The sequence below is a fragment of the Crocuta crocuta genome, unplaced genomic scaffold (genome assembly GCF_008692635.1).
Source record: "Crocuta crocuta isolate KB4526 unplaced genomic scaffold, BGI_CrCroc_1.0 scaffold28, whole genome shotgun sequence".
Classification (NCBI taxonomy): Eukaryota; Metazoa; Chordata; class Mammalia; order Carnivora; family Hyaenidae; genus Crocuta; species Crocuta crocuta.
This window is the reverse complement of record NW_027533256.1, coordinates 6,925,719-6,951,781: the sequence shown is the minus strand read 5'-3', so window position 1 is coordinate 6,951,781 and position 26,063 is coordinate 6,925,719. Positions and strand designations below refer to the sequence as shown.

General features: G+C 39.5%; 1 protein-coding gene across 1 annotated transcript in view; it reads left to right on the top strand.

Annotated features, from left to right (window-relative positions):
• GRID1 (glutamate ionotropic receptor delta type subunit 1) overlaps positions 1–26,063 on the top strand; it is a gene marked incomplete at its 3' end in the record, with an annotated part of 707,181 nt that overhangs the window by 584,211 nt on the left and 96,907 nt on the right. Inside the window, exons 9-12 of the mRNA XM_077746455.1 lie at positions 10,060–10,161; positions 11,587–11,784; positions 15,274–15,598; positions 16,777–16,915. Coding sequence (XP_077602581.1) covers positions 10,060–10,161; positions 11,587–11,784; positions 15,274–15,598; positions 16,777–16,915 — 764 coding nt within the window. The remainder of the gene's footprint in view (positions 1–10,059; positions 10,162–11,586; positions 11,785–15,273; positions 15,599–16,776; positions 16,916–26,063) is intronic.

The following is a 26,063-nucleotide window of genomic DNA, read 5'->3' as shown; positions in this document are numbered from 1 at the left end:
AGGCACTGTATATTTGTGAATACATAGAGATGGAATTTAATGTATCGTGAAAAGCATTTCCATTAGCATCAAGTGCCATAGGATGGGGTTGCTAAAGGGAGACACTTATTCTTGGTATAAGGTGCAAGGAATGATCTTTAAATGCTGACTAGGAGTCCTAGAACAAAAAAAGAGGAGAGTTGTTCCAGGAGAGGGGAGAGCCAAGAGTTTATAGAGAGTATGGTGAGAGAAACCTGCTGCTGTTACAATGCAAAGACACCTAGTGCTGGCTGTCAGGAGGTACCTTGTCAGACTTCAGACAGATACATAGTACAGGTAGTGTGGATGGCACCAGTAATTCTCATCTGTTCAAATTGGCAAGAATTCCGTAAGCTGCTAGCATGGGCCTGGGCATAGCAGAGACCTGAGAGCAAAGAGAGTATTGTCAATAACAATAACTAATGTCTATTAATGACTAATAATAGATGAGGACATTTGATGCTAGGAAAGAATATGACCAATTCAAGTAACTGGCTATAGGTGTCCAGCCTGGTCTGTCTCACTGCAGACACTGCTTTTACTAGAATGTACCATTTATTTAGAGAGACAAAACCAACACATCTAAAACATTTAGAGAGAGATACAAAATCAGCATTACAGTTTCAAGCTAGATTGCAGTGCAGTTTCAAAATGAAATAGCTTTATTGCTTCTCTTCTGATTATAAGAGCAATGCTTCCTGTCGGTAAAACAATCCAAACATCATGAGATAGCATAGTTCTACCTGCAGCCAGAAATAGTCACTTGAAACTACCTTTTTGTCTTAGGCATGCATGTGAACCATCTCCCAAAAGGAAATAAACATTAAAAAGGTGGACCATGCTACATATAATGTTATGAAATCTATTTTCACACACACACTAAGGAGCTATTTGAAGGTAAAACTGCACTTCTGTCCTTCCTAAACCTTTATAAAGATATATTCAGTTCTTCTAGATTGATAGATAATTTCTTTGCTGCTTGATATGTACTTAACTTCAGCTAGTTCAAGAATGATGAACAAGTATACTGACATCAGTCAGAGTTCATATATCATTTTCCTTGCTTTAAAAGTCATCATCCTTGCCAAAGGGTCATAGGTGGGTCCCTTGAGAGTTTAGTACCACTACTTCACCTCTCCAGCACATGGCTTCATCCCTTTTCAAGTCACTAGCAATTGTGTGTGTGCAAGAATGTGTATGTGTGTGTGTAGGAAACAAATCAGGTGAATTTAAATGCAGTTACGTGCAATAAACTCACTACTTTAGAGATGTATACTGCTCGATCAGCTCTGACAAATGTATACACTCAACACTCAAAGCATAGACCCTTCAGTTACCTCCATGAAGCCCTTCTTCCTCTTCCTCTTTGCATTCAATACCTTCCTACCACTCCTGGCCCCAGACAACAACTGGTCTATTTTCAGGACCAATAATAGTGCCTTTTCAAGGACATCATGTAAATAGAATCATAAAGTCTTCTGTGGCTGGCTTCATTCACTTGGTGTGATGCTTTTAAGCTTCATCCATGCTGTTGCACATGTCAGTAGCTTATTGCTTTTTATTGCTGAGTAGTATCCCATTGTATAAGTATGCCACATTTTATCTATCCATTCACTAATGACCATGATCAACATTTGGAATGTTTCTTTTTTTTTTTTTTTTCTGTTTTGAATAAAGCTTCTATGAACAGCCACGTACCAACCCCTGTGTGGACATACTTAATATGAAGTATTTAACTTTCTAGGGAATTGCTGAACTGTCTTCCAGTGTGGCTGTACCTTTTGCTTTCCAGATACCCACCAACACTTGGTCATGTCAGTCTTTGATTTTAGCCACTCTGGGGAGGTTAGTGGTATGCCCTGTTGTCTTGTTTGGCACTTCCCTTATGACTTATGATAGTGAGTGTATGTAGTTTCATGTTCATATTATCCTTTCACGTATTTCTTGGAAAAAGAAGTCCTTTATTTTTAAAAATTGCAATTTCTTCTTATAACTGAGTTATAAGATATATTCTTATATAGCAGATACAAGTCCTATAATATAGATACACATATATCTGATCAATATCAGAACTATAACTTTTGGATGCTCTGTTCTGTTTTTCTTTCTTCCATTCCATTCCCCAAAAGACTTGGAGGAAAACGCTGATGAGAGGTGTGGCCTCCACTGTGTCTGGGCTCCCAGGGAGCCTCATTCTCATGCTAGCCCACACTTGGCCTTTAAAAATTTGGTAAAACTGGGGCCCCTGTTCAGTTAAGGACCCGATTTCATCTCAGGCCATGATCTCACGGTTTGTGAGTTCAAGCCCCACATCGGACTCTGTGCTGACAGCCCAGACCCTGGAGCCTGCTTCCGATTCTGTGTCTCCCTCTCTCTCTACCCCTCCCCACTCATTCTGTGTGTGTGTCTCTCTTTCTCAAAAATAAACGTTAAAAAACAATAAAAATTAAAAAATAAAAAATAAAAATAAAAATTTGGTAAAACTTCAGTGCTTTTCCTTCTTATCCACTGTTATAACCACAACTTCTCTTGTTCCATACTCTGCCAAAGATGAAACATTCCTTGTGTTCTGTGTCTCTTTGGAGGGGCTTCTCATCTTTTGAAATTCAGTTTACCCGATGATTGTGTGACTACAGGTCTCTTAGAGGCTACATTTTTATAAAATATAGTTTTGTTGATTATCTGAATTTTTGTTTGTTTCAATTAAAGCAATATTATCTTGCTGCTTTCTACATCATAGGCAGAGTAGAACTGCCTCTGTCCTTACTGATAATGTGACAGAAATCACTCCAAACAGATAATGGAGTTGGGCAGTCCTTCTATCCCTTTGTGGGCACAGAGAGCTTTCACCACATGCTCAATTCCCTGCACACATGGTCCTAGGCTAATACTTTAAATTCACGCCTGTGAGTCCTTCACTCTCATGTGAGTCTCCTTTACTCATTATAGCACATCTAGAGCTTCAAGAGTGGTCTAGTGGGTACCTCTGACCTGATGGTCAACTTCTATGGTTCATACTCTCCAAAGCCCATACCTTAGTGGCCCTGATATACTGGCATTCCCAAATGAACTCTTAAATTAGACCTTACTTTAGAAACCCTGGCTACAAATTATATTCTATGCTCAGATTTTTACATTCTGCTTCCAAGATACTCTTTTGTAGCTAAACATGTACCTTCATTTAGCCAAAGCTTAAAACGTGCAATTGACTATCTGAAATCAGTGCTGGCTGAATGCCCCAACTCAAGTTGATTCAAAATGCGGGTTTCCCCTGGGGCACCTGGGTGGCTTAGTCGGTTGAGTATCTGACTTCGGCTCAGGCCATGATCTCACGGTTCGTGGGTTTGAGCCCCGCATGGGCTCTGTGCTGACAGCCAGCTCAGAGCCTGGAGCCTGCTTCATATTCTGTGTCTCCCTCTCTTTCTGACCCTCCCCTGCTCACACTGTCTCTCTCTCTCAGAAATAAATAAAACATTAAAAAAAAATTTTTTTTAAAAGATGTGGGTTCCCCCTTTACACCAATCCCACCCAGGGCCATGATCCTTTGAAACATATACTGAACCTGTCTATTCTCCAATAAAAATGGATGATGGAACACAACCTAATAGAGGGATTATTGTTTGTTTGTTTTTTTAATGTTTTATTTATTTCTAGGAGAGAGAGAGAGACAGCGTGAGCAGGGGAGGGTCAGAGAGAGAGGGAGTCACAGACTGAAACAGGCTCCAGGCTCTGAGCTGGCGGTCAGCACAGAGCCCGACGCGGGGCTCGAACCCACGAACCGCGAGATCATGACCTAAGCGAAAGTCGGACGCTTAACCGACTAAGCCACCCAGGCGCCCCAAAGGGATTATTGTTTTAGAAAAGTCCATGCACTGCCATGATGATAAACCCACTGTGGCTATCACTACTGATGCCCATATCCCAGTCAGGGCTGTGCACTTAGCTGAATGAAGTCACTAGTCAATGAGGGTATAGCTCAAATAGGACTCCAGCAATGGCTGTGAGGGGACTCCAGCAATGGCTGTGAGGTATGACCAACATGGTCATAAAAACCTCACTTCCTTCCTTCAGTGCTCTCTTGAGATAAGCTTACCACCGAAGTGGTTGGTCACTCAGTTGTAAAATGTGAAATAGAGATTATTGATCTCCTGCCTTGTTGGATATAGTTAAATATGAGATTTGAGATGAAGCAAACCTACTTTCTTTCCTTCTCTCCCTCCCTCCCCAGGAACTGGTGAGGCTCTGTATATGGAACTGGTCATATTCTGTCTCTGGGCTGTGAAGCAGTTAGACTGCCTCTCCTCTTCTTCCCTCCTCCCCATGAAAAGAGATGGCACTTCAAGAGACCTCTGTAACTAGATTATAGATCACAAAGCCCAGTCTTCCAAAGGAGGCCTGTCCCATTTATGGTTAATAGCCCTGCATTTATTAAATACAGGGCCACAGAGTCCCAAATCCCCACATCTCACAACTCAAACGCTAACATGAAGAACACCCCGATTAACTCAGGAAATATATTTTCCTGAGAGCAGTGGGTTATGAAATTTATTCTCCAATTGGCTGATCTCTTGAACAGTTGTTTGTCATAATCAGATTTTGAAACCATATATCTCCTCTCAAGGGATGATTGTGCTCTAACCTCTGGCTCCATCCATGCTTCTGGTCTGGGTAGAGCAGACCTCCTGGATCAATGAGAACCAGAGCTGTCTTATCAAATAGTGGCAGTTCTCATATTGTTTAACAGTGCTGGAAATTAATTTTTCAGGCACTGATCTTGACAGGTCAGCTGTCAAAAGTGGGTGTCTGTGGCCATAAAATTCATCGATCCCATAAACAAAGTTCTGTCTGCAAAATACAAGGGGAAGTCAGAGTAGATGCACTTATGTACAAATGAAATGGTCTGCAGCTGTATGAGTAAGTGTCAGGACTTCTACAGGGGAAAGCTTTTTCTGGCTTCCCATTTATCAAGCCTATCAGCCTCATTTAGTTTCATTGGCTGAAACTTTTTCCTCAGCATTCTGAGCCAGGAGAATCAGGCAGCCTCAGGAAGGAGGCAGAAGACAGTCTCTCCTAATTTGGGTGAGCTGCAAGCTTAGAACTCCATTTAAAGGCTTTACTTTATTAAAAAACAAAACAAAACAAAACTCCCCTAGAGTCTTCTGTTTGGATCATGCTTTTTCTGGTCATATATATCAGGTGTTCAGAGGGATGGCCTCGCTCAGAAATGATGAAGGTTAGGGGAGCCTGGGTGGCTCATCCACTTAAGCGTCCAACTTTGGCTCAGCTCATGATTTCATGGTTTGTGAGTTTGAGCCCCATGTTGGGCTCTGTGCTGACAGCATGGAGCCTGAAGCCTCCTTTGAGTTCTGTGTCTCCTCTCTCTGCCCCTTCCTCCCTCCCCCCTCCCCGCCCCCATCTCTTATTAGAAATGGTTTGCTGCTCTGGTCTTCAGATTTGGGCAAGAACACAAGGCTTTGTAGAAATGGGGGGATTCACTCAGCCTGGGACACTCGGCTTCAGGCTGATGTGAGGGAATAATAAACTTCCCTGTGCAACTGAAGGATCCTGGATCCTGGAACATGGTTGCACTTTGATGTGTTTGAAGGCAGAATTTTGGTTTCACTTTGAAGTACCTTTTCTTTCTCTGTCAGAGTACAGGATGCCCTGAAGGCCAGGGAGAGAGAGGTCTACATTAAAAAACAAAAAAACACACAAAAATAAAAACCTTTAAGTCCTAAATACTTTCAGACAAAAAAAAATAGGGGTAATTATAGGCTTGGAGGAATTTTTTTTTTTTTTGCCTCTCAGGTAGTTGCACTTTGATTTAAATGGCTTTGCCTTAGGATTGTTGTCTTTAATCTTTCTTGATGGAGAAGGATTGTCTTCTTGAAGCTGGACCTTAGCATTGGCCACTTCCCCATCTCCAAACCCAGTAGGCTGATGGGGTCCCACACCATCTTGGAGAGGTCATAGAATGGGAGACACCATGCTGGATAAACCCACAGTTGCTCCTTCCAGGCATTGGTCACCCCTTGGCCACAGATCCTGGCAGCCAAGAGGACTGATTTATTGGATTCTGACCTTCAGACTGGTCTTGACAAACCAACAAATTATTTAACTTTGATCACCCCTCTCCCTTCAGTCCTTAGTCATACAAATGCATATGACAGGATTTTGTCACCTATACTAGTTATTTTGATCCACAGCTTATTTTCCTTCCTGTGTAAGTAGGTGAAAAACCTGTTGAAAAGACAGAACAGTGTCAAGAAGTTGTAATGATTATTCATAATTCTACCACCTGGATATATTCCCATATTACATTTTAACAAAGCCCCTCCCATTTTTACCACCACCCTTTTAAAGAACCATAATTAAGGTTTTATTGCACATAGTTTTTACATTGATTCTTTACTTTGTGATTATTATTTTATAACAGATCATTTCAAAGCGATTGTTTCTTTTGAATAGCCCCTGAACATTTGGTAGGCAGGGAAGGTATTTATTTTACTTTTTAGACAAGAAAATGGAATCTCAATGGAGTCCAATTTATTTTAAAAATATTTGTATACTGCATTCTGTGTTTTAAGCATCATAGTAAAACGTGATGTCTGAGGTCATTCAGGTAAGTGGTAGAAACACAACCAGAATATCAGTCGACCGACTACTGAACATATGCTTCTTCCACACCTCCAAGCTCCTATCTTCTTCCCCATGTGTAGTAAGTTGACATTTGAGAGGAGAACATGGTATTCAAAGCAAGGTTGGAAATCCTGAGATGAGAATAAGCAAGGTAAGATCTAGTCTAATGGCCCGAATTTCTAGACAGTTTATGAAGACAAGGTATTAATCTCAGTGGATAGGGTAATAAACCCAAATAGCACAGCAGGATCATGGACTGAGGTCCAGCGTGGAGGACACTGGAGATCCTTTCTACTGCAGCTGTGTATAAATGGAGATTGGGCTAAACATTGCGCTAGCTATGAGGAATGTATTATACTAATGTAACATCTTAAATGGGGGGAAACTGGGTGTAGGGTATCTAGGCAGTCTCTGCACTACTACGACTTTTCTGTATATCTAAAACTATTCTAAAGTTGAAGTTTGTTTTTAAGAAATATGGAGTAAGAATGTACCAGACCCAACCCAAAGAAGGATGGTGTTACAGGCAGAAGGAACTGGATGCAGGGCCAGGAAGAAGCATGTTGTGTGAGGTGCATGAGGAAGGTGTGGGGTTTGGTGGGGTTGGCATGGACTATGCCTACATAAACTGAAGTGAAGCTGATGGTCAGGCTTGGATCTCAATGTAGAAGGCCTTTCAGAGGCCAAGCTTCTGAGTGTTTGAATTTTTTTCTTTAGGAAATGGGAAGTCATTCCAAAATTTTCTTTGACACAGATCATGTTTGAGTTTGTTTATTACAAGGGTACATATCAGCACAATGGAGGAGGCTATAAGAGAGAGTGGGTGAGGGTAATGATATCAATGAGGAGGGTATGGCAATACTCTGGGGCAGAGGTGCTGCTGCCTTGAGCCAGGCAGGGGGCTAGAAAAAGAGAGTTGTATGGACAAGCATTGAGAGGCAGAGCCCTTCTTGCAGCTGAACTAAAACTCTAGAAGAACAGGGCTTCATCCCATCTGCTTTTTCCTGTGCCTCCGTTCTCCATTCTCATAACTGATTACAATCCCACTAGAGAGCCAGGTAAAATTTCTTTGATCAACGCCAAGCAGAGCCGCAGTCCAGGTGCTTGCTCATCTAAGTCAAGGTAGCACAGAGTTGAGATGCCCCTTCACCTGAGTCAAGTAGGTTTGGCAGCACGCATTAGGGATTCAAGTCTTGCTACAAGGCGGAATACCTAGTACTTGGGACTCACATGTTATCATTAGGACAAGATCACCTTCATTATGACTCTTTCAGTCATTGAGGTGGTCCAAGGACTTTGTTAACACCACCCAACTCAGTAGGTGCAGATTACCCATCAAGATTAAGCAGCTCCAAGGTCTGAGCTAAATAGTTATGGGGATAAGATGCAGGCAGCACAAATACACATCATGACTCCCCTCATCCATGTCAGAGTGTCCAAAGAATGTAGGAAATCAACACCTTGACTCTTTTTGTCTGGGGTTGTGTCTTCCCTTTGACCAGCATTTTAATCTAGGTGCAGAAATTGACCCTGGGTCCCAGGGCTATTTCCTGAGACCCACTGGGGGAATAGTCATGAGCTTTCATTCTGATGATACCAGTTCCCAGAGTGCGATATCTTTGCTATCCTTGAACAGGACTTTGGGTAGATTTTAACTTTGCTCTTTACTGAAGTGCCCCCTGAAATTAATTAGTGGTGGCTGTGAGGAGCTCCTCGGAGCACATGGCCATAGTACTAACTAAATGATTCATTCATCACTTCCAGGCATCCTGTTACTCAGGATGGAGTGGGTCTTAGTTGGTATTGTGTCCAAAGTGACAGCCAGAGTTTCCAGGTTCCTTTAAAATTTATTGTAGAATCATGTATCTTGTTTTGATGTTCCTGCTTTAGGCCTCAAGGTTCTAGTATCTTCCAGGTGGAATGATCGCACAGATTCTGCAACATGGCCTCATAGCCAAAGCTCAGTGTGCAGACTCTGCTGTAGACATCAAGGCTACAGGACACGCTGGGAGAGTAGAAGTGTCCTTAGATGGTGCTACTGGTGGCTCCTCCAGGACATCTGGTGACATTTCTTCACAGACAGATGGTTCTTCTGCTCAGCCTAACTAGGGGACTTGTGGACTTTCTCTGATGAAGAGTAGATGCTGCCTGCAGCTGTCTGATTCTTTAACCCCTTGCTCCTTAAATGGCAGTCATCGATCATCATCAGCAGTGTCACCTGGGAGCTTGTTAGACAGGAATAATCACAGGCTCCAGAATCAGAAAGTGCATATTAAATCCCTGGATAATTTGTGTGCATATTATAGTTTGAGGATCACTGCTTTAATCTATAGCAGTGGTTTACAATCCTGGCTGTGCATTAGAATCACCTGGGGAGCTAAAATATTCATATCTAGCCCACTACAGACCAATTAAATTCGAATCTCTGGGGGTGAAGCCCAGACTTCAATATGTTTAAAAGCCTTCTTAAGAGAATCTAATACACAGTGACCTAGAAGAACAGGGTTTCTCAATGAGAATCACTGGGGAAGCATTAAAATTCCTCAGGCCTAAGTTCTGGGATCCTGATTAAATTGACTTGAGATGGGGGCTGGTATCTGTATTTTGTTTACATTTCACCAATTAATGAGACAATCATTGATCAGACAAAGAATTCATCATGGTTGCCTGGACACTGCAGGGATGGAGAGAGGGGAAGCAGATCCCAAGAACTTATGTGTCTCCTGTTGTTTATGAGCCAGGATAGGGTCTCCTTGACCACCTCAGGGTGCCCGTCAGAGATGCATCAGGCTATTGGATAGATTCTGCAAGCTCAGGAAAATATGGTGGATCAGAGAATGTATTTTCTTGGCCTATACCTTTGTATCAGGGAAAATTATGAAATGTGCACTACAGTGAAGACAGGCAGTGAGCTCTTGACCCTGTTGGCAGTAGGCATCAGGTGCAAGACAAGCTGTACACATGGGTCTTTTTACCTGGTTCACTGCTGAGCATCGTCCTGCCCTGGTGGCAGCAATGGCTGAACTCAAAGGCCCTCTGGTGTGGACAAGTCAAAGTTATAATTAAAGAAAGAAGACACTTTGTGGGAGACACAGTGACATGACCACAGTGGGTGGGCAGAATAAAATTAGAAATATTCATTCTAGAAACAAGTTCTTACCAATTGGCTTTATTTTAAAGACATGGCAGATCCTTGAGTTCCAGATGAGCTGATGGAGGAAGTGGAACTTTCTGTCACACCTGTATTCTTTCTAAGGTTTGAAGATGGCTCTCAGTGTCTGGGAAATGGATTGGACTGCTGTCCGCATCTCTGCCTGACTCAGGATCCCAGTTGAGGAGGCAAGTTCCTCAGGTGCACACAGGTGCCCATTCTGTCCCTCACACTTCCTTTTTCCTTCACAGTTGGCGACGTGGGACTCAGAGAAAGGCCTGAATGGCAGCCTGCAAGAGAGGCCAATGGGCAGCCGCCTCCAAGGACTGACTCTCAAAGTGGTGACTGTCTTGGTAGGGATCATGGGCATATTGGGGAGGCTCACCATTCAGGATTTTGAGACAGAGGCTTCTCTCCATTTGGTTTAATACTGGGTTTGGAGAAAAGGGGATCTGGAGTAGTGGCTTGAATGTTCATAAGGCCTTTCTGGCAAATAATTTTGCAAATAATGAAGTAAGAATAAGATTGGAGATTCTGCCCCAGGGCTTTCCATGGGAGGTGACTGGGCTGCTCTAGAGAAAGATCACAAATCTGGATCCACTGCTGCCCAGCTCTACCTGCTCCTGGATGTAAACAGTATGTTGGACCTATTGGTGGTCCTTAGGAGAACTTTGCTGGTAGCCAGAATCCCCAGAAAGATGCTTGGAGGAGGACATTCTTCCAGCACCCAATCCCGCTGATGGCACCTATGTGTCACAGACTTTATAATGAAGACCATTTGTTGCAATTTTTCTCCATGGTTGTCCTGGAATCATAGACTTTTAGATCTTTAAGAGACCTTGGAAGCACGTTCCTTTCAATTTCTTCCTTCACCCTTTCAGAGCTGTAGGAGACATCTTAGATTTACTTCTTATCAGCTGGCAGGACATGGTTCATATGTGCCCTCTGTTCCATCAGGCCCTGACATCTCCTTGCCCTAGAAGCCTTTGGCAGCAGTGTTCCTGCATTCCCTGTATGCACATCACATAAAAAGCATTATAGCCTACCCCCCCACTCCCAGTTAAATTAATGAGGTATATTCTCCTAGGCTATTCGCCAAAAGTCCACTTCTTGTTCAGTTTCACAGGATTGTGGTGGGGAAGGCTGAGGACTGCGTGCCCTACAGGCGCACACATGACAAAGCACAGAATGTGTGAATGTAGCTTTGGGCTTGGAAATTGTGGGGTTTAATTCTGTCCTGTCCTTTGACTTATGGTATGACTTTCTCCCATGAATCAGAATCCATTTTCTAGTACAATCTGATAGATGGAATACTGTCTTCTCTCAATCTAATATCATAGAGCTTTTATTGTTATTCTTTATCCTGGATGAAAAGTAACCACATTTCTTATGTGGGTCCTGAAGAATTATGGCATTTCCGAAGTACAGAGTCCTGAATGTCACAAATGAAGGAATGAAAACAAATCATGTTATTCTGGCAATGGGGTTCTGGGCAGAGGCTGGGATAACATCACACAGAACAAGTAAATCTCCATTCCTCCATCAATATGCTAGTTGGAGGGATCTTCCCATGCACTATGCTCTGAGTTTCCATAAACTGCTTTTAAAAAGGGCAGGGACGTTCAGACTCCAGGCCTAAATTGGATAAATACATGCCCATGTTGGGAAACATTCTAGAGCTATGATTCATCAGGTTGATCTTTCCAATAATACCCTGGAAAGATATGTGTTAATGAACCTGTTATTTAATTGAAGAACATCCATTCTGTTGTCCTCAGGAAGAGCCTTTCGTGATGGTGGCTGAGAACATCCTTGGACAGCCCAAGCGCTACAAAGGGTTTTCAATCGATGTCCTGGATGCACTGGCCAAGGCTCTGGGCTTCAAATATGAGATTTACCAAGCCCCCGATGGCAGGTATGGTCACCAGCTCCATAACACCTCCTGGAACGGGATGATCGGGGAGCTCATCAGCAAGGTAGGTCCCCAAAGTAGGACCATGGGGAAGGGCACCCCAGTCTGACTCTGGGGTGATATCTAAATTTGATCCATTAGGCAGTTAGAGCCTTGGAACTAGCTAAACAGACCACAGCCTACCACTCAACTCTTCACTCTCTCTTTTCTTCAACCCACTCCTCCCTGCTATACCTGTTTCTGCTCTTTTATTTTCTCATTCCCTGGCACTCTGTGTTTTCCTTCAGTGCCCTTTGCTGTTTTTCTTTTTGAGCCTATCCACTGAGCCTGCTTTATAATACACCCTTCTTGAAACCCACCCCCATATTTGGGCTGAAATAAGAACTTAGTTCTCATGGGAGGTATTAGTGAGTGCTTATTCTCTTATCCCTCATGACCCACGAGTGGAGTATGTATATGCGAGGGTGTGTGTGTGTGTGTGTGTGCATGCGCACATGTGCGAATGAGTGTGTGCATGTGTCTGTATTGTTGTGTATAAGTGATACAACACTCCCCACCTTCTCATTAATTTCAAATAATTACTCCTCCTGTCTCCTATAGAACCTGGGTCTTCATTGAGACTTATGGTATGAGGCCAGTTCACTGTGTTCCCATCCTTGCCCCCTGTCCTCCCATGACCTCTAGGTCATTTCCTTACAATCATTTATGATGATGGCATCCACTCAAGCCTTCCCTCACTAGTGATGCTGTTGCCACCAATTTTGACATTTCTGACATCCCTGTGGACAGCCCTGGGCTCCCAGTGTTTTGACCACCTCACCTCCAGTGACCTTTGTTTGTGCTCCACATTAGCACCAATACCGATGCATTTTGTTAGCATCCTACGTGTTACTCTCTCTGTCCCACTCCATGATGCCTACCTGCTTCTCTTATGACTCTTGAGCCTTAGCTCCTAAAACAGAGGTCTTTTGCTTTATAAACTCATAAAGGGAGACCAATCTCTCCAATTTCTCCTAAGCCTAAAAAAATTTTTGTTGAGGTTATTAATTTATAAATAAAATTCACCCATTTAGGATATACAATTCAATGATTTTTAGTAAATCTACTGAGTTTTGCAACCATCATTATAATCTAGTTTTAAATTTTTTTAATGTTTATTTATTTTTGAGGAAGAGAGAGAGAGACAGAACATGACCAGGGGAGGGGCAGAGAGAGAAGGAGACACAGAATCTGAAGCAGGCTCTGGGCTCTGAGCTGTCAGCACAGTGCCCAATGCGGGTCTCAAACTCAGGAGCCATGAGATCATGACCTGAGCCAAAGTCAGATGCTTAACCAACTGAGCCACCCAGGTGCCCCTAGTTTTAGATTAATTCCCTCAACCCAATGAGATCCCTCATACTTATTTACAGTTAATCCCATTCCCAACCTCAGCCCTAGGCAACCATTGATCTATTTTCTATCTCTATAGATTTGCTCTTGAGAACATTTAATACAAATGGAGTCATACGATATACAGTCTTTTGTGTCTGCTCCTTTCCACTGAGGTTCCTCCTTCTGTAAGAATTTTGTGCCCTTGTGATACTGCATCCTTTCCTGCCTGGTGTGCTCTCAGTGGTTGATCAGATAATCCTGTTCCCTTCATCTTTTGTGATTCTCTTTGTTCTTGGTTTCTTATTGTACTGAAACCCTGACTTGATTATATTATCTACCCTCTGACTCTGACATTGAAGTTGCTGCATGGAAATAGAGAAGAAAATCACAAATTTGCCCAGATGGGTATGTTAACAATGTGTGGCCTCCAACCTCAGCTAGGCCTTCAGGACAGCCCAAGTTCCTTACCCTGACCTTTGTTGAGCTGCTTGGCTATATCCCTTAGATAAAGGGTTTCCTCAGTTATCCCTGGTATCCTCAGGGATACAGGCCATCCCTCTACCTGTGTCATGAATCGATCCCTTGTGCTTCTGGACCTGGCTTCATAAATTACTTTTCCTTATTCCTATGTTGTAAACCTATCCGGCTCTACTAGATCTCTTCTCAGTCCTTAAGTATGATCTGAACTCTCTAAATCCTTAAAAATAAATCCCTGGATCTTGAGTTTTTTAAAAAAGAGGCAAGAACCAGAGATGCAAATGTGACAACTCTAAGAGGAGAGTGTCACCATCATTACCTCTAACATTTTTTCTCTTTGCTCTAGATATGTTGTTGGATTTCAGTTTTTTATTTTATTTTAATTTAATTTTGTTTTGTTTTTTGGATTTCCTACTTTACAGTATCAGTGTATCTGCCCCCCAGCCCATATATTAGACCTGATAATTTATTTTCTGATAAAATATTTCCATGTATGTTTTCCCAATTTAAATATACAGGTTGGATTAGTTGTTAGAGCTGGTTATTCTAAAACTTATTTTTATTTTTCTCTTTTGAGGAGATAGAGCTCTTCTATTTTATTTTATTTTATTTTATTTTATTATTTTATTTTTCTTGAGAGAGAGAGAGAGAGAGAGAGAGTGTCTGTGCATGAGCATCGGGAGGGGCAGAGGGAGCTAGAGGATCTTAAGCAGGCTTCATGCGTAGCACAGACACAGGACTCAATCTCACAACCCTGAGATTATGGCTAAGCTGAAATCAAGAGTCGGATGCTCAACTGATTGAGCCACCCAGGTGCCCCTTAAAATAAACCTAGTTCTGATGATGCTTCCCACTTAGAGGTCCAAGAGTCAAGATCAGGATGGTCATTGTACATTTTAATGCTCCTGTGGTTTAAGTGAGGACTCCAGGCCCATTGTTGCCTGTCACCATCCATGTAGACATAAGTATCCTAACCTCCACCAGTCTTGGCAGCTTTAATCTCACATATAGTTCCATCTTAATGGAGTCTTTGTCTATTTTTAAAATTAATCCCATCTTGGAAAGCAAAAATCTTACAAGATGCTTTAGAGGTCACAGTACAGAATGCCCAGAGAGTCTCTTTACAACGTGACTTTATGAAGAATCAACCCATATGTCTGAAAGGCCATGAATTAAGGGCAGTGGACACTCAAGAGAAGTAGATAAACCCTTTTTTCTTGTAGGACATTACTCTCTGGCATAGACTAAATATAAAACAACCAGAGACTGAGACATTAATGAGATATAAAGTAGTGTACAACTCACTGTATAATTTCTGAAGAATCTCAGAAAAGGGAGACATCATGTGGGCTAATGGAAGTTTAGAGAGGCTTGATGGAGGTATAAGAAGGATGCAGATAAGCCTAAAAGAAAAGAGAAGAGACTTCTTGGTGGGGGGCAGGGATGGGGTAGAGGGAAATACAATCAAGAGAAAGAAGATGGTGAAAGTTTATGAGAAGAATAAGAGAGTGAAGAAAAACTACAATTCAAGCAGACAATTTAATGTTGGATTTTTTTTATAGTATTCGAGGTCACAGTGTGTCACCTCTTGAATCCATTTCCTCTGGACTGAATAACCCAAAGGGCAGAGGGCGAACCTTGACCCAGGGTGGGACCTAGCAGGAAGCTGAGGACTGTTGTCTGATGAGGTGATTTTGCCTTTCAGAGAGCAGACTTGGCCATCTCTGCCATCACGATCACCCCAGAGAGGGAGAGTGTTGTGGACTTCAGCAAGCGGTACATGGACTATTCAGTGGGGATACTAATCAAGAAGCCCGAGGAGAAAATCAGCATCTTCTCTCTTTTTGCTCCATTTGATTTTGCTGTCTGGGCCTGCATTGCAGCAGCCATCCCTGTAGTGGGCGTGCTGATATTTGTGCTGAATCGGATACAGGCCGTGAGGGCTCAGAGTGCTGCCCAGCCCCGACCAACCGCATCGGCCACCTTGCACAGTGCCATCTGGATAGTCTACGGAGCCTTTGTACAGCAAGGTACTTTCCTGGTTTCCTGATTTTGCAGTAGCCTCACGGCCCTGGAAGAACTTGCCCATGGGCAGACTTCTTAGATGCATTTTGCCAAAGTCCTTTTAAATTCCATTTTAGTTCATCTCTAGAACAGTGCTAATATCATGCTGCACCCAGTTTCTCTGAGTTATATCAGATAGAAATTAAATGAAGTGACAAGGAACTCAACTTCAAAGCCTGACTCTCCACTTTAGATAAAATTGGAGTTCTGCTTTGCACTTTTCCCCCCCTCCCACATTAGATTGATTGTTATGCACATGGGGTTTGTCAGATGAAACTGAATCTCAATTAAATTTGAAGTCTTAATAGGAAAAAAGACCACAATTGTTTTGTAATCATCTAAGCAGTACTCCATCCATTCTTGAGATACAAAGTCCCCTTTCTCTGTGAAGTCTGGAGAGCCCTTGGTGAGTTATAGGATTATGCAGTTTGGACCAAAACAACAAATTGCCAAGTTCCTAATGTGAGTGTTGGCCTTATTTGCACCATGGCAGAGCATGTAGCGCCTGTTTGCAAGGTTATGTAAGAGCAGTCAGTGAGAAGCTTCCTTCGGCTACCACCTAAAGGACCAGGGAGAAATAATTGGCCTCAATGGGGCAGCTTCTGACTGCAAGTCACAGGCAATGATTTCTGAAAATCTTAGGGAAAAAAAAAAAAGTCATCTAGTGAGGGCTGAATATTAATAAAAGTTTTATCTCATTTCTGAGGTTTAAAAGAAAGCCGGGGAACCCTCCAGGTAGGAGGCAATTCTAGAATTCCGGAGACTACTCTCTATGAATTTGAAATTGGAAAAGGATCTTACATCGGGCTGCAGCCCTGGAAACTCAACACAGGGAGATAGAGTCTTCTAACTGGAAGATTTTGTTATTCAGAACTCTGTCCTTGGCGTTTTGACAAATACCACATCACTAAAAGACCAATCCTGCATTTTTCTGTATCTGGTGGGCCTTCATCCCTTTCTGAGATTGGTGGTCTTTGGATTCTTCCCCCGAATTTTCACAGTGGTCCCCCATAACCAGCCAGCAAGTTACTTCCCTGCTCCCCACCCCACCCACAATGGTGGTTCCCTAAGCCAGGCCCCTCATCTGGGGGGATGGGAGTGAGAGAGGAAGCCCAGGACCAATCCACTGTGCTGGGCTCCGCAGGTGGCGAATCCTCAGTTAACTCCATGGCCATGCGCATCGTGATGGGCAGCTGGTGGCTCTTCACCCTCATCGTGTGCTCCTCCTACACGGCGAATCTTGCTGCATTCCTCACCGTGTCCAGGATGGACAACCCCATAAGGTAAGATCCATTTGTCCTTCCAGATCTGGGACCACTCAGCCCCAAGAGGCTGTAAAGCCCTCTTGTCCAGGGCAGCCCGGTGTCATCGTGGAGGCAGACAGACTTAGATCCCAGATCTGCAATTTGATTATTATAATCTTTAGCTCATGAAGAGTTTCACTCCTGTTGTATTTTATTTCATATGCAATTAAATGAATGTACAATGAATTAAATAATACTCCTCTGAACATTTAAATGCTACTTTATAAGACTAAGAAATCAAAACATTAAAAATTAACAAATTAAATTTCCTCAGGCATTTAAACGTTGATTACAAACTTATTTAATCAAAATTTTCTAAACATTAAATTAAAATTAATTAAGATCACAAGTCTAAGATGTTTTCTCAAATCCTCAAACACCTTAAAAGTATTTTGAAAAACCTGTCATTATCAGAGTGATTGGAAAAATTATTTCACGTATATTTATAAAATTACTGAAACCAGGAAATAAGAATGTTTCTTTGTTTTATCAAGTGTTAAAAATATGGCATAAAAGAATTAGTTCAACATAGTGAAATAACTTGGGAATGCCTTTGTTTTAGGAGATTTCCACATACTATGTAAATTGCAAACGAACTTGGCAAAGTGAAGGGGTATTGGAAATGCAGTTGCTGAGGTGACCAAAGGCACAGATCGAGTCTACATTCCCTTGGGTACAATACTGGCTTCACTATCACCTCTCACTTGATCCCTGATTAAGGTTTTCTGTGTCCCTGCCTTCAGTAATTTCTCCTTGAATTCATCAAACTCACTATCATTTTATGGATTCTTTTGATCCACAGCCATACTGGTCATCCATACTTAACCAGCTAATCTGGCTCCCAACTGCCTATTTAAAAGAGTTCAGACTCTGGCCAGGATTCAAAATTTAGTATGATGTTATCCAGTTTTATTTTTTAGTTGGTATTTTTACTGGGATAATTATAGCTTCACATACGGTTATAAGGAATAATGCAGAGAGATCTTGTGATATTCTCTAACTAGTTTCACCCTAGTGGTGACATTGACATTTTGACATTTTGCCAAAACTATTGTATCTTATCACAACTAAGGTATTGACATCAATACAACTGACTGATTCTATTCTGATTCTCCTCTTGTACTCATTACACATTTGGTTCTACACACTCTTTTCACATGTGCATATATGTGTATTCACCACCACAGTGCAAGTGCCAAGGAATTTTATTCCTGCAAGGATTCCTTGTGTTTTCTTTTTATAACCACACCTACCTGCATAACCCTTCTTCCCCTCTAGTCTTGTTCTTAACCACTGGTGACCACTAATGTGTTCTCCACTTCTAAAATGTTGACATTTCAAATATGTCATATAGATGGAATCACACCTTTTGGATTGCCTTTTTCATTTGGCTTAATTCACCGGAGATTCATCTGGGTTGGTGTGTGTATTAATAGTTCATTGCTTTTTGCCACTTAGTGGTGTCCAATATACCACAGCTTGTTCACCAGCACACACTTTAAAGGACACCTGAGTGTTTCCAGTTTTGCGCAATTATGATAAAGTCACTGTAGATATTTGTGTGAAGGTTTTGGTGTGAATAGAAGTTTTCATTTGTTTGTGATACATATCCAAGAGTGCAATTGCTGGATCACATGGTAATTGCATGTTTTATAAGAAAGTATCAAACTGTATTCCAGAGTGACTGCGGAATATTATATTACTACTAGTGATGTGGGAATGATCCAGTTTCTTTGCATCTTTGCCAGCATTTAGTATTTTCTGCCCATTTTCTAAGTGGATTGTTTGACTATTACTGTTGTGTGTTGAAAGTTCTTTATATATTTTAGATACTAGTCCTTTGTCAGACATGTTGTTTGTAAATATTTTCTCCACTCTCTACTTTCTCTTTTCAATCCTTTAACAAGGTCTTTCACAGAGAAACGTTTTTAATTCTGTGAAGTCCAATTTATAAATTTATTCTTTTGGGGATCATACCTTTGGTGCCAAGTCTAATTCTTGCCTAGCCTTATACCATGAAGATAATCTCCTGTTTGCTGTGTTTCTCCTGAAAGCTTTGTAATTTTACATTTTGTATTTCAGTCCACAGTCAATTTAAGTTTTTTTTTTTTAATTTAAGTTTTTTATAAACTGTGAGGTTTAAGTGAGTTTTATATATATAATTGTAAAATGTGTGTGTGTGTATATATGATTTTGTCTATGAATATCCAATTGCTTCAGCATCATTTATTAAAAAGGCTATCCCTTTTTCATTGAATTTCTTTTGTAATTTGTCAGAAATCAGTTGGGCATGTGTGGGTCTATTTCTGAGTTTTCCATTCAGTTCCATTGATCAATGTGCCTCTCCTTTTGCCAATACTTCATTGTCTTGGTTACTATTGCTACAGAGTAAACCTTAATATATGGGTAGAGTGACTCCTCCTATTTTATTTTTCTTTGTTAAGATTGTTTTAACTATTCTAGGGCCTGCACCTTTCCACATAAATTTCAGAGTAAGCTTGTCTATGTTTATAAAGAACCTTTCCATGGCTTTGATAGGAATTGCATTAATTATAGTTTAAATTGCATTAAACCAATAGATCTTAACTTGCTGAGACTATTTATCATGAATGGGTATTGGATTTCTCAAATGCTATTTTTGGCATTGCTTGGTATGACCATATGATTTCTCTTCTTTAGCTTATTAATATGATAGATTACATTGATTGTTTTTCAAATGTTATGTACCTTGAGTGTATCTTACCTGGTCATTATCTATGATTCTTTTCATATATTTTTGGATCCCCCTGTTTGCTGATATTCTGATTGAGGATTTTTGAATCTACATGCATGAGAAATATTGGTTTGCACTTTATTACTGTACTGTTTTTGTCTGGTTTTGGTTTCAGGGTAACACTGGCTTCATAAATAAAATGATTTAGGAAGTCTTCTCTTATTTTCTATTTTCTGGGAGAGATTATGTAAAATTGGTGTTAATTCATCTTTAAATGTTTGGTATAATTCTCCAGGGAAACCATCTAGAAGATTTCATATTCTTAGAGCTTTTAAATTAATAATTAAAATTTTCATAGCTATAGGGCAATTCATATTGTCTATCTCATCTTCAAGTCTAATTGGTTTATAGTGCTGATCATATTTTCCATTTACTTGCTGATCTTCTGTTGCTGTTGTTTATCAATTATTGAAAATGGGATATTAAAGTCTCTGCCCATTTTTTCAGAACTGCCTATTTCTCCCTTCGATTTTATCAATTTTGATTCATATATCTTGAGATTCTGTTGTTAGGTGTAGATCTGTTTCTAATTGTAATTTTTTTATATTCTTATTGAATGACTGACCCTTTTATCATTATATAATGTCCTTCTTTGTCTCTTATAAAAACTTTTCCCTTAAAGTTTACTTTGTCTGATATTAGTGTAGCCATTCCAGTTCTCTTTTGGTTATTCTTTGCACAAAATATATTTTTTATTCTTTTATTTTCGATCTGTTTTTCTTGGAATCTAAAGTGAGTCATTTCTATACAACATGGAGTTTTACATTTTTAAATCCATTCTACCAGCCTTTGTTTTAATTGGAGACTTTAATCCATTTATATATAATGTAATTAGTGATAAGGAAGAACTCACTTCTGCCATGCTGCTATTTGTTCTCTGTGTGTCTTACACCTCTTTTGTTCATTTCCTTCACTACTGCTTTCTTTTGTGTTAAAAAGATATATTTTGTGTACTATTTTAACTCCCATGCAGTTTCTTTTACTATATATTTTTGAGTTCCATTTTTAGTGGTTGCCCTAGGCATTTCATATAACATCTTAATTTATAAGAATTTAATTTGGAGTAATGCAAACTTTATTTTAATGGTATAAAAAAATGTTTCTCCTCTGTCACTCTGTTCCACTCCAACCCTGCCCCAACAACTCCTTTTTGAAGATGTCTGTTCCCTTACTTTTTAGGAAGTAATTAAACATTTTTCCCCAATTTATTCAATGGAAAGTCTCCTGTATTTCTAATTTTTAAATTATTTTATTTTATTAATGTTTATTTGTAAAAGAGAGAGTGCAGGTCGGGGAGGGGCAGAGAGAGAGGGAGATAGAGATTCAAAGCAGGCTCTGCACTGACACAGTGAGCCCGATGCAGAACTCAAACTCATGAACCGCGAGATCATGACCTTAGCCAAAATGGGACAGTCAACTGACTGAGCCACCCAGGCACCTCTAAAGTACCATTTTTTTTGTTTTTAACCTATTGGATAAACTTCACAATTTGTTTTAAGACAACTTTAGATATTAGAATAATTATTAAAATACATGTGTATAGTTTTTAATTTTAGTTTCTAAATTGTAAAATATACATAATAGAAATTTTATCATTTTAATCATTTTTATGTGTATAGTTTAATGTCATTAACTATGTTCACATTGCTCTACAAACATCACCACCATCCATCTCTAGAATACTTCATACTGCAAAACTGGAAGTCTACACAATACTCTCCATTCCCCCCTTCCCCGACCCTGGAAACCACCATTCTGTTTTGTGTCTTTATAAATTTGACTACTCTCAGTGCCTTATATAGGTGAAATAATGCAGTTTTTGTCCTTTTATTACAGGCTTAATTCACTTAGCATGTCTTTAAGTTCCATCCATGTTGTAGCATTGTCTGAATTTCCTTCCTTTTTAGACCTAAAAGGCATTCCATTACATGCTAATACCACACTTTGTTTATCCATTCATCTGTTGAGAGACACTTGTGTTGCTTCCAGCCTTTGGCTATTTAATAACCCTGCTGTAAATGTGGGTGTACAGATGTATGTTCAGTATATCTTTTCGGTACTTTTGGGTATACCATCGGAAATGGAATTGCTGGATCATCTGGTAAGTTTGTGTTTATTTACTTTTTTTAGGAACTACTTAACCATATTCTACAGCAGTTCTACCACTTCACATTCCCACCAGCAACTCACAAGATTTCTAGTTTCTTCACTCCTCACCCTCACTGTTTTTCTGTTTTGTTTTTGTTTTTGTTTTCATAATAGCTGTCTTATGTGGTTTTGATTGGCCANCAAGATTTCTAGTTTCTTCACTCCTCACCCTCACTGTTTTTCTGTTTGTTTTCATAATAGCTGTCTTATGTGGTTTTGATTGGCCGTTTTCCTAATAATTAGTGATGTTGAGCATCTTTTCATGTGTTTATTGTCCCTTTGCATATCTTCTTTGGAGAAATATCTATTTAGTCTACTGCCCATTTTTAATTGGGTTGGTTGTTTCTGTTACTGAATTGTAGTTTTTTATGTATATTCCAGGTGTTACTCTCTGATCAAATATTGATTTGTAAATATCTTCTCTCATTTAATGGGTGGTGTTTGGTTGGTAGTGTTCTTGGGTGCAAAGAAATTTTTAATGTTGATGAAGTCCATATTATCTATTTTTGTTGTTGCCTTTGCTTTTATTGTCATATCTAAGAAATCATAGCCAAATCCAATGTCATGAAATTTTCCATGTTTTCTTCTAGGATTTTTATAGTTTTAGGTCTTATATTTAGGTCTCTGATCCATTTTGTTAATTTTTTAACATGTACTAAGGTAAGGGTCCTAATTCTTATTTTGCATGAGGATATCCAGTTTTCCCAGCACCATTTGTTAAAAAGACTGTCCTTTCTCTATTGAATGGTTTTTACACCTTTGTTTGAAATCTTTTGACCATATATGTGATAATATTTTTGGATTGTTATTTTATTCCAATGGTTTATGTGTCTGTCTTCTGTCAGTACCACACTGTTTTGATTACTATAGCTTTGTAGTACTTTTTGAGTTCAAGAAATTTGAGATCCCCAACTTTGTTCTTCTTCAAAATTGTTTTGGCTTTGGGGTCCTTTTTAGGGTGGAGTTTTAGAATGAAATTTTCTTTCTGCCTGAAACATCATTGGAATTTTGATAGAGATTGTATTAAATTTGTAGATGGCTTTAGGTAGTATTGACATCTTAGCAATATTATCTTCCAGTCCATTAACACAGATGTCTTTCCATTTATTTGTGTCTTTAATTTCTTTCAGAAACTTATTTTAGTTTTCAGTATATGTGTTTTTTGCTTTTCTGTTAAGTGTATTCTTAGGTATATTCTTTTTGATATTATTATAATTGGAATTGCTTTTGTGTTTCCCTTTCAGATTGTTCATTTTTAATGTATAGAAATACAGCTGATACGGGTGCATTGATATTTTATCCTACAACTTTGTTGATTCATTTATTAATTCTAATAGTTGTGTGTCTAATTTTAAGGTTTTCTACATATCAGGTCATGTTGTCTGGCAACAGAGATAATTCTACTTCTTTCTTTCCAATTTGAAAATCTTTTATTTTCTTTTCTTGCCTAATTGACTAAGACTTCTAGTACTATGGTGAATGGAAGTGTTGAAAGTGGACATTCTTGTTTTGTTCCTGACCTTAGAGGACAAGCCTTGAGTATGATGATAGCTTTGAGTTTCTCATACATGGCCTTTTATAAACTAAGGTAGTTTCCTTTTCTTCCTAGTCTGTTGAGTTTTTATCATGAAATGGTGTTGCATTTTGTCAAATGCTTTTCCTGCCCTGCGATGATGTGTTTTTTTTTCCTTCTCCTTCATTCAGGTAATGTACTATTTTATATTGACGGATCTTTATATGCTGAGCCATACTTATACTCCAGGAATATGTATTGGTTGGTCCTGGTGCATAATTTTTTTTATTATGCCATTGAATTCAATTTCCTAGTACAGTAAAACCTTGGATTCCTGGAGTAACTTGTTCTGCGAGTGTTCTGAAAGATGAGCAAATATTTCTAATAAATTTTAACTTGATACATGAGAGATGTCTTCCAATATGAGTAGTACATGACACAGAATGTCACATGATCACAACTGAGAAAATTGTTCATGAAATTCACTTTGATATACGAGTGCTTTGGATTATAAGCATGTTTCCAGAACAAATTGTACTCGCAAACCAAGTTTACTGTATTTTTGGGGGGATTTTTCATCAATCTTACTCAGGAATATTGGTCTATAGTTTTCTTTTTCTTGTAATGTCTTTTTTGGGATTTGATATCAGGATAATTCTGGCCTCATAGAATAAGTTTGGAAGTGTTCCCTCCTCTTAAATATTTTGGGAAAGAATTTGAGGATGAATGGTGTTTATTATTCTTTATTTTTTTAAGTGTATTAATTTAACTGGGGTGTGGGGGGAGGGACAGAAAGAGAGTGGTAGAGAGAGAATCCCAGGCAGGCCTCATGCTCAGCACAGAGACTGACCATGGGGCTCAATCCTCACAACTGTGGGATCATGACCTGAGCCAAAATTAAGAGTCAGACACTTAACCCTCTGAGCCACCCAGGCACCCTGATGTTCATTATTCTTTAAATGTAGATTGTGTGTTGCTGAGAACTTGTTCATTTAATGTAGTTTTCCAATTCACTGGCATACAGTTGACAGGTAGTGTAATATAAATATATTTAATCTGCTGTCATTCCTACTTATTCATTCTAAAATGTTTTTATGATGTTTTTTATTCTATTACCATTATTATTACTGTGGTTTCCCACCCTACCACCACCACCATCACACCTGGAAAGTAAGCATCCTCTTTTAATCTCTAGTGGTTTCCTTTAGGCTTAATCTAACTGCATTGCTATTTCTCTTTCAGAATCAAATTTGAAACCATATATTTATATCTCTTCCTATGTAAGATGATACTGGCATATTTTTTCCCTCCTCTCCTTCCACGTACTCAATCATGTTTCAGTAATATAATCTTAGATTTTAGGCCCAGTTTACTATTGTTATTTCTTCTCTCTTCCTCTTCCACTTCCTCCTCCTCCTGATATATAATAGTTTCTCTAATATATATATTTGGCATTTTCATTCTTTTGTTTTATCCCATCTACATTTATGGTCATTATTTGGACTGAAGTCTGTGTTCCAGGGGTTTCAGTGATTGTTGAATCTCTCTATTCTGCAATTTAGCCATTGTTCCTTTCTTTACTGATGCCTTTTTGTTCAGCTAGAGAAGTTATTTGAGCAACAGATCTAGCAAGAGTGGTAAATTTTCTTATTAGATAGCATATCTGCATATCTGAGAATCTTTTTCTGTTGCATTTATGCTTGAATTAAAACTTATCTGCATATAATGTTGTGTTACAGATTTTCCGTTAACATTGTATAGAATTTGCTCTATTGTCTGGATTCTGTAGAATTTGCTCCATTGTTCTTCCTGTATGTAATGCTACAGAGAAGCATGAGAATACTCCTTTCACCTTCTTCTTCTTCCCTCCTCTTTCTTTTTCTATCTTTCTTTCTCACTCTTTCCCCTGTTCTCTATTTTTCTCCATCTCCTTTTTCTCCCTCCCCTTCTTCCTCTTTCTCCTCTCTCCTTCAANAAGTAAGAGGTTGCTGCGGTGGAGGTCAAGGAAACCATCAAAACCCTAGAGGAGAAAGCAGGAAACAACCTCCTTTACTTCCCCCCTCTACTTTAATCCTTCTGTCTCCTCTTCCCTCTTAGTCCTTTCTCCACCTATTCCTTCTACTTGTCACTTTCCTCTTCCTTTTCCCTTTATCCTCCTTCTCCTTCCCTTTATCTTGCTCCCCTTCTTCTTCCTAACTGTTCCCACTTCTTCCTTCTTCTCCATGTCTTCTTCCATTATTTCCATTTTTTCTTTATCTCCCACCTCATCTTCTTCCTTCTGTCTTCTCTCTGCTTCTAATCCCTTTTCATTTTCTCCCTTCCTTCTTCTTTTCTCCCTCCTTTACATCTCCTCCTTTTCTATTCTTTCTTCCTTGTAATTACCTTTAATAACATCATTGAATTAAAAAAATTCCATCAATATTTAATGACTTGTCCTATATGCCATTAATTATGGTTAGAATTCTGAGTTATTTTTAAATGCAAAAACAACCTGATAACTTTAGCTCAATAATTTTGTCATTATTAAATCTTTCCTTCTCTATTACATCTTTTTCATTTGTTTTCATCTTGTTTCCAGGAAAGTTAACTTTTCATATGTTGATGTTATGAGTCCTCCATGTCTGTTGTATTCTCTTTGATAATTTTCAATTCATTATCCTTTTACTATTTACTCTGAGAGTTCTTTAGTTTGT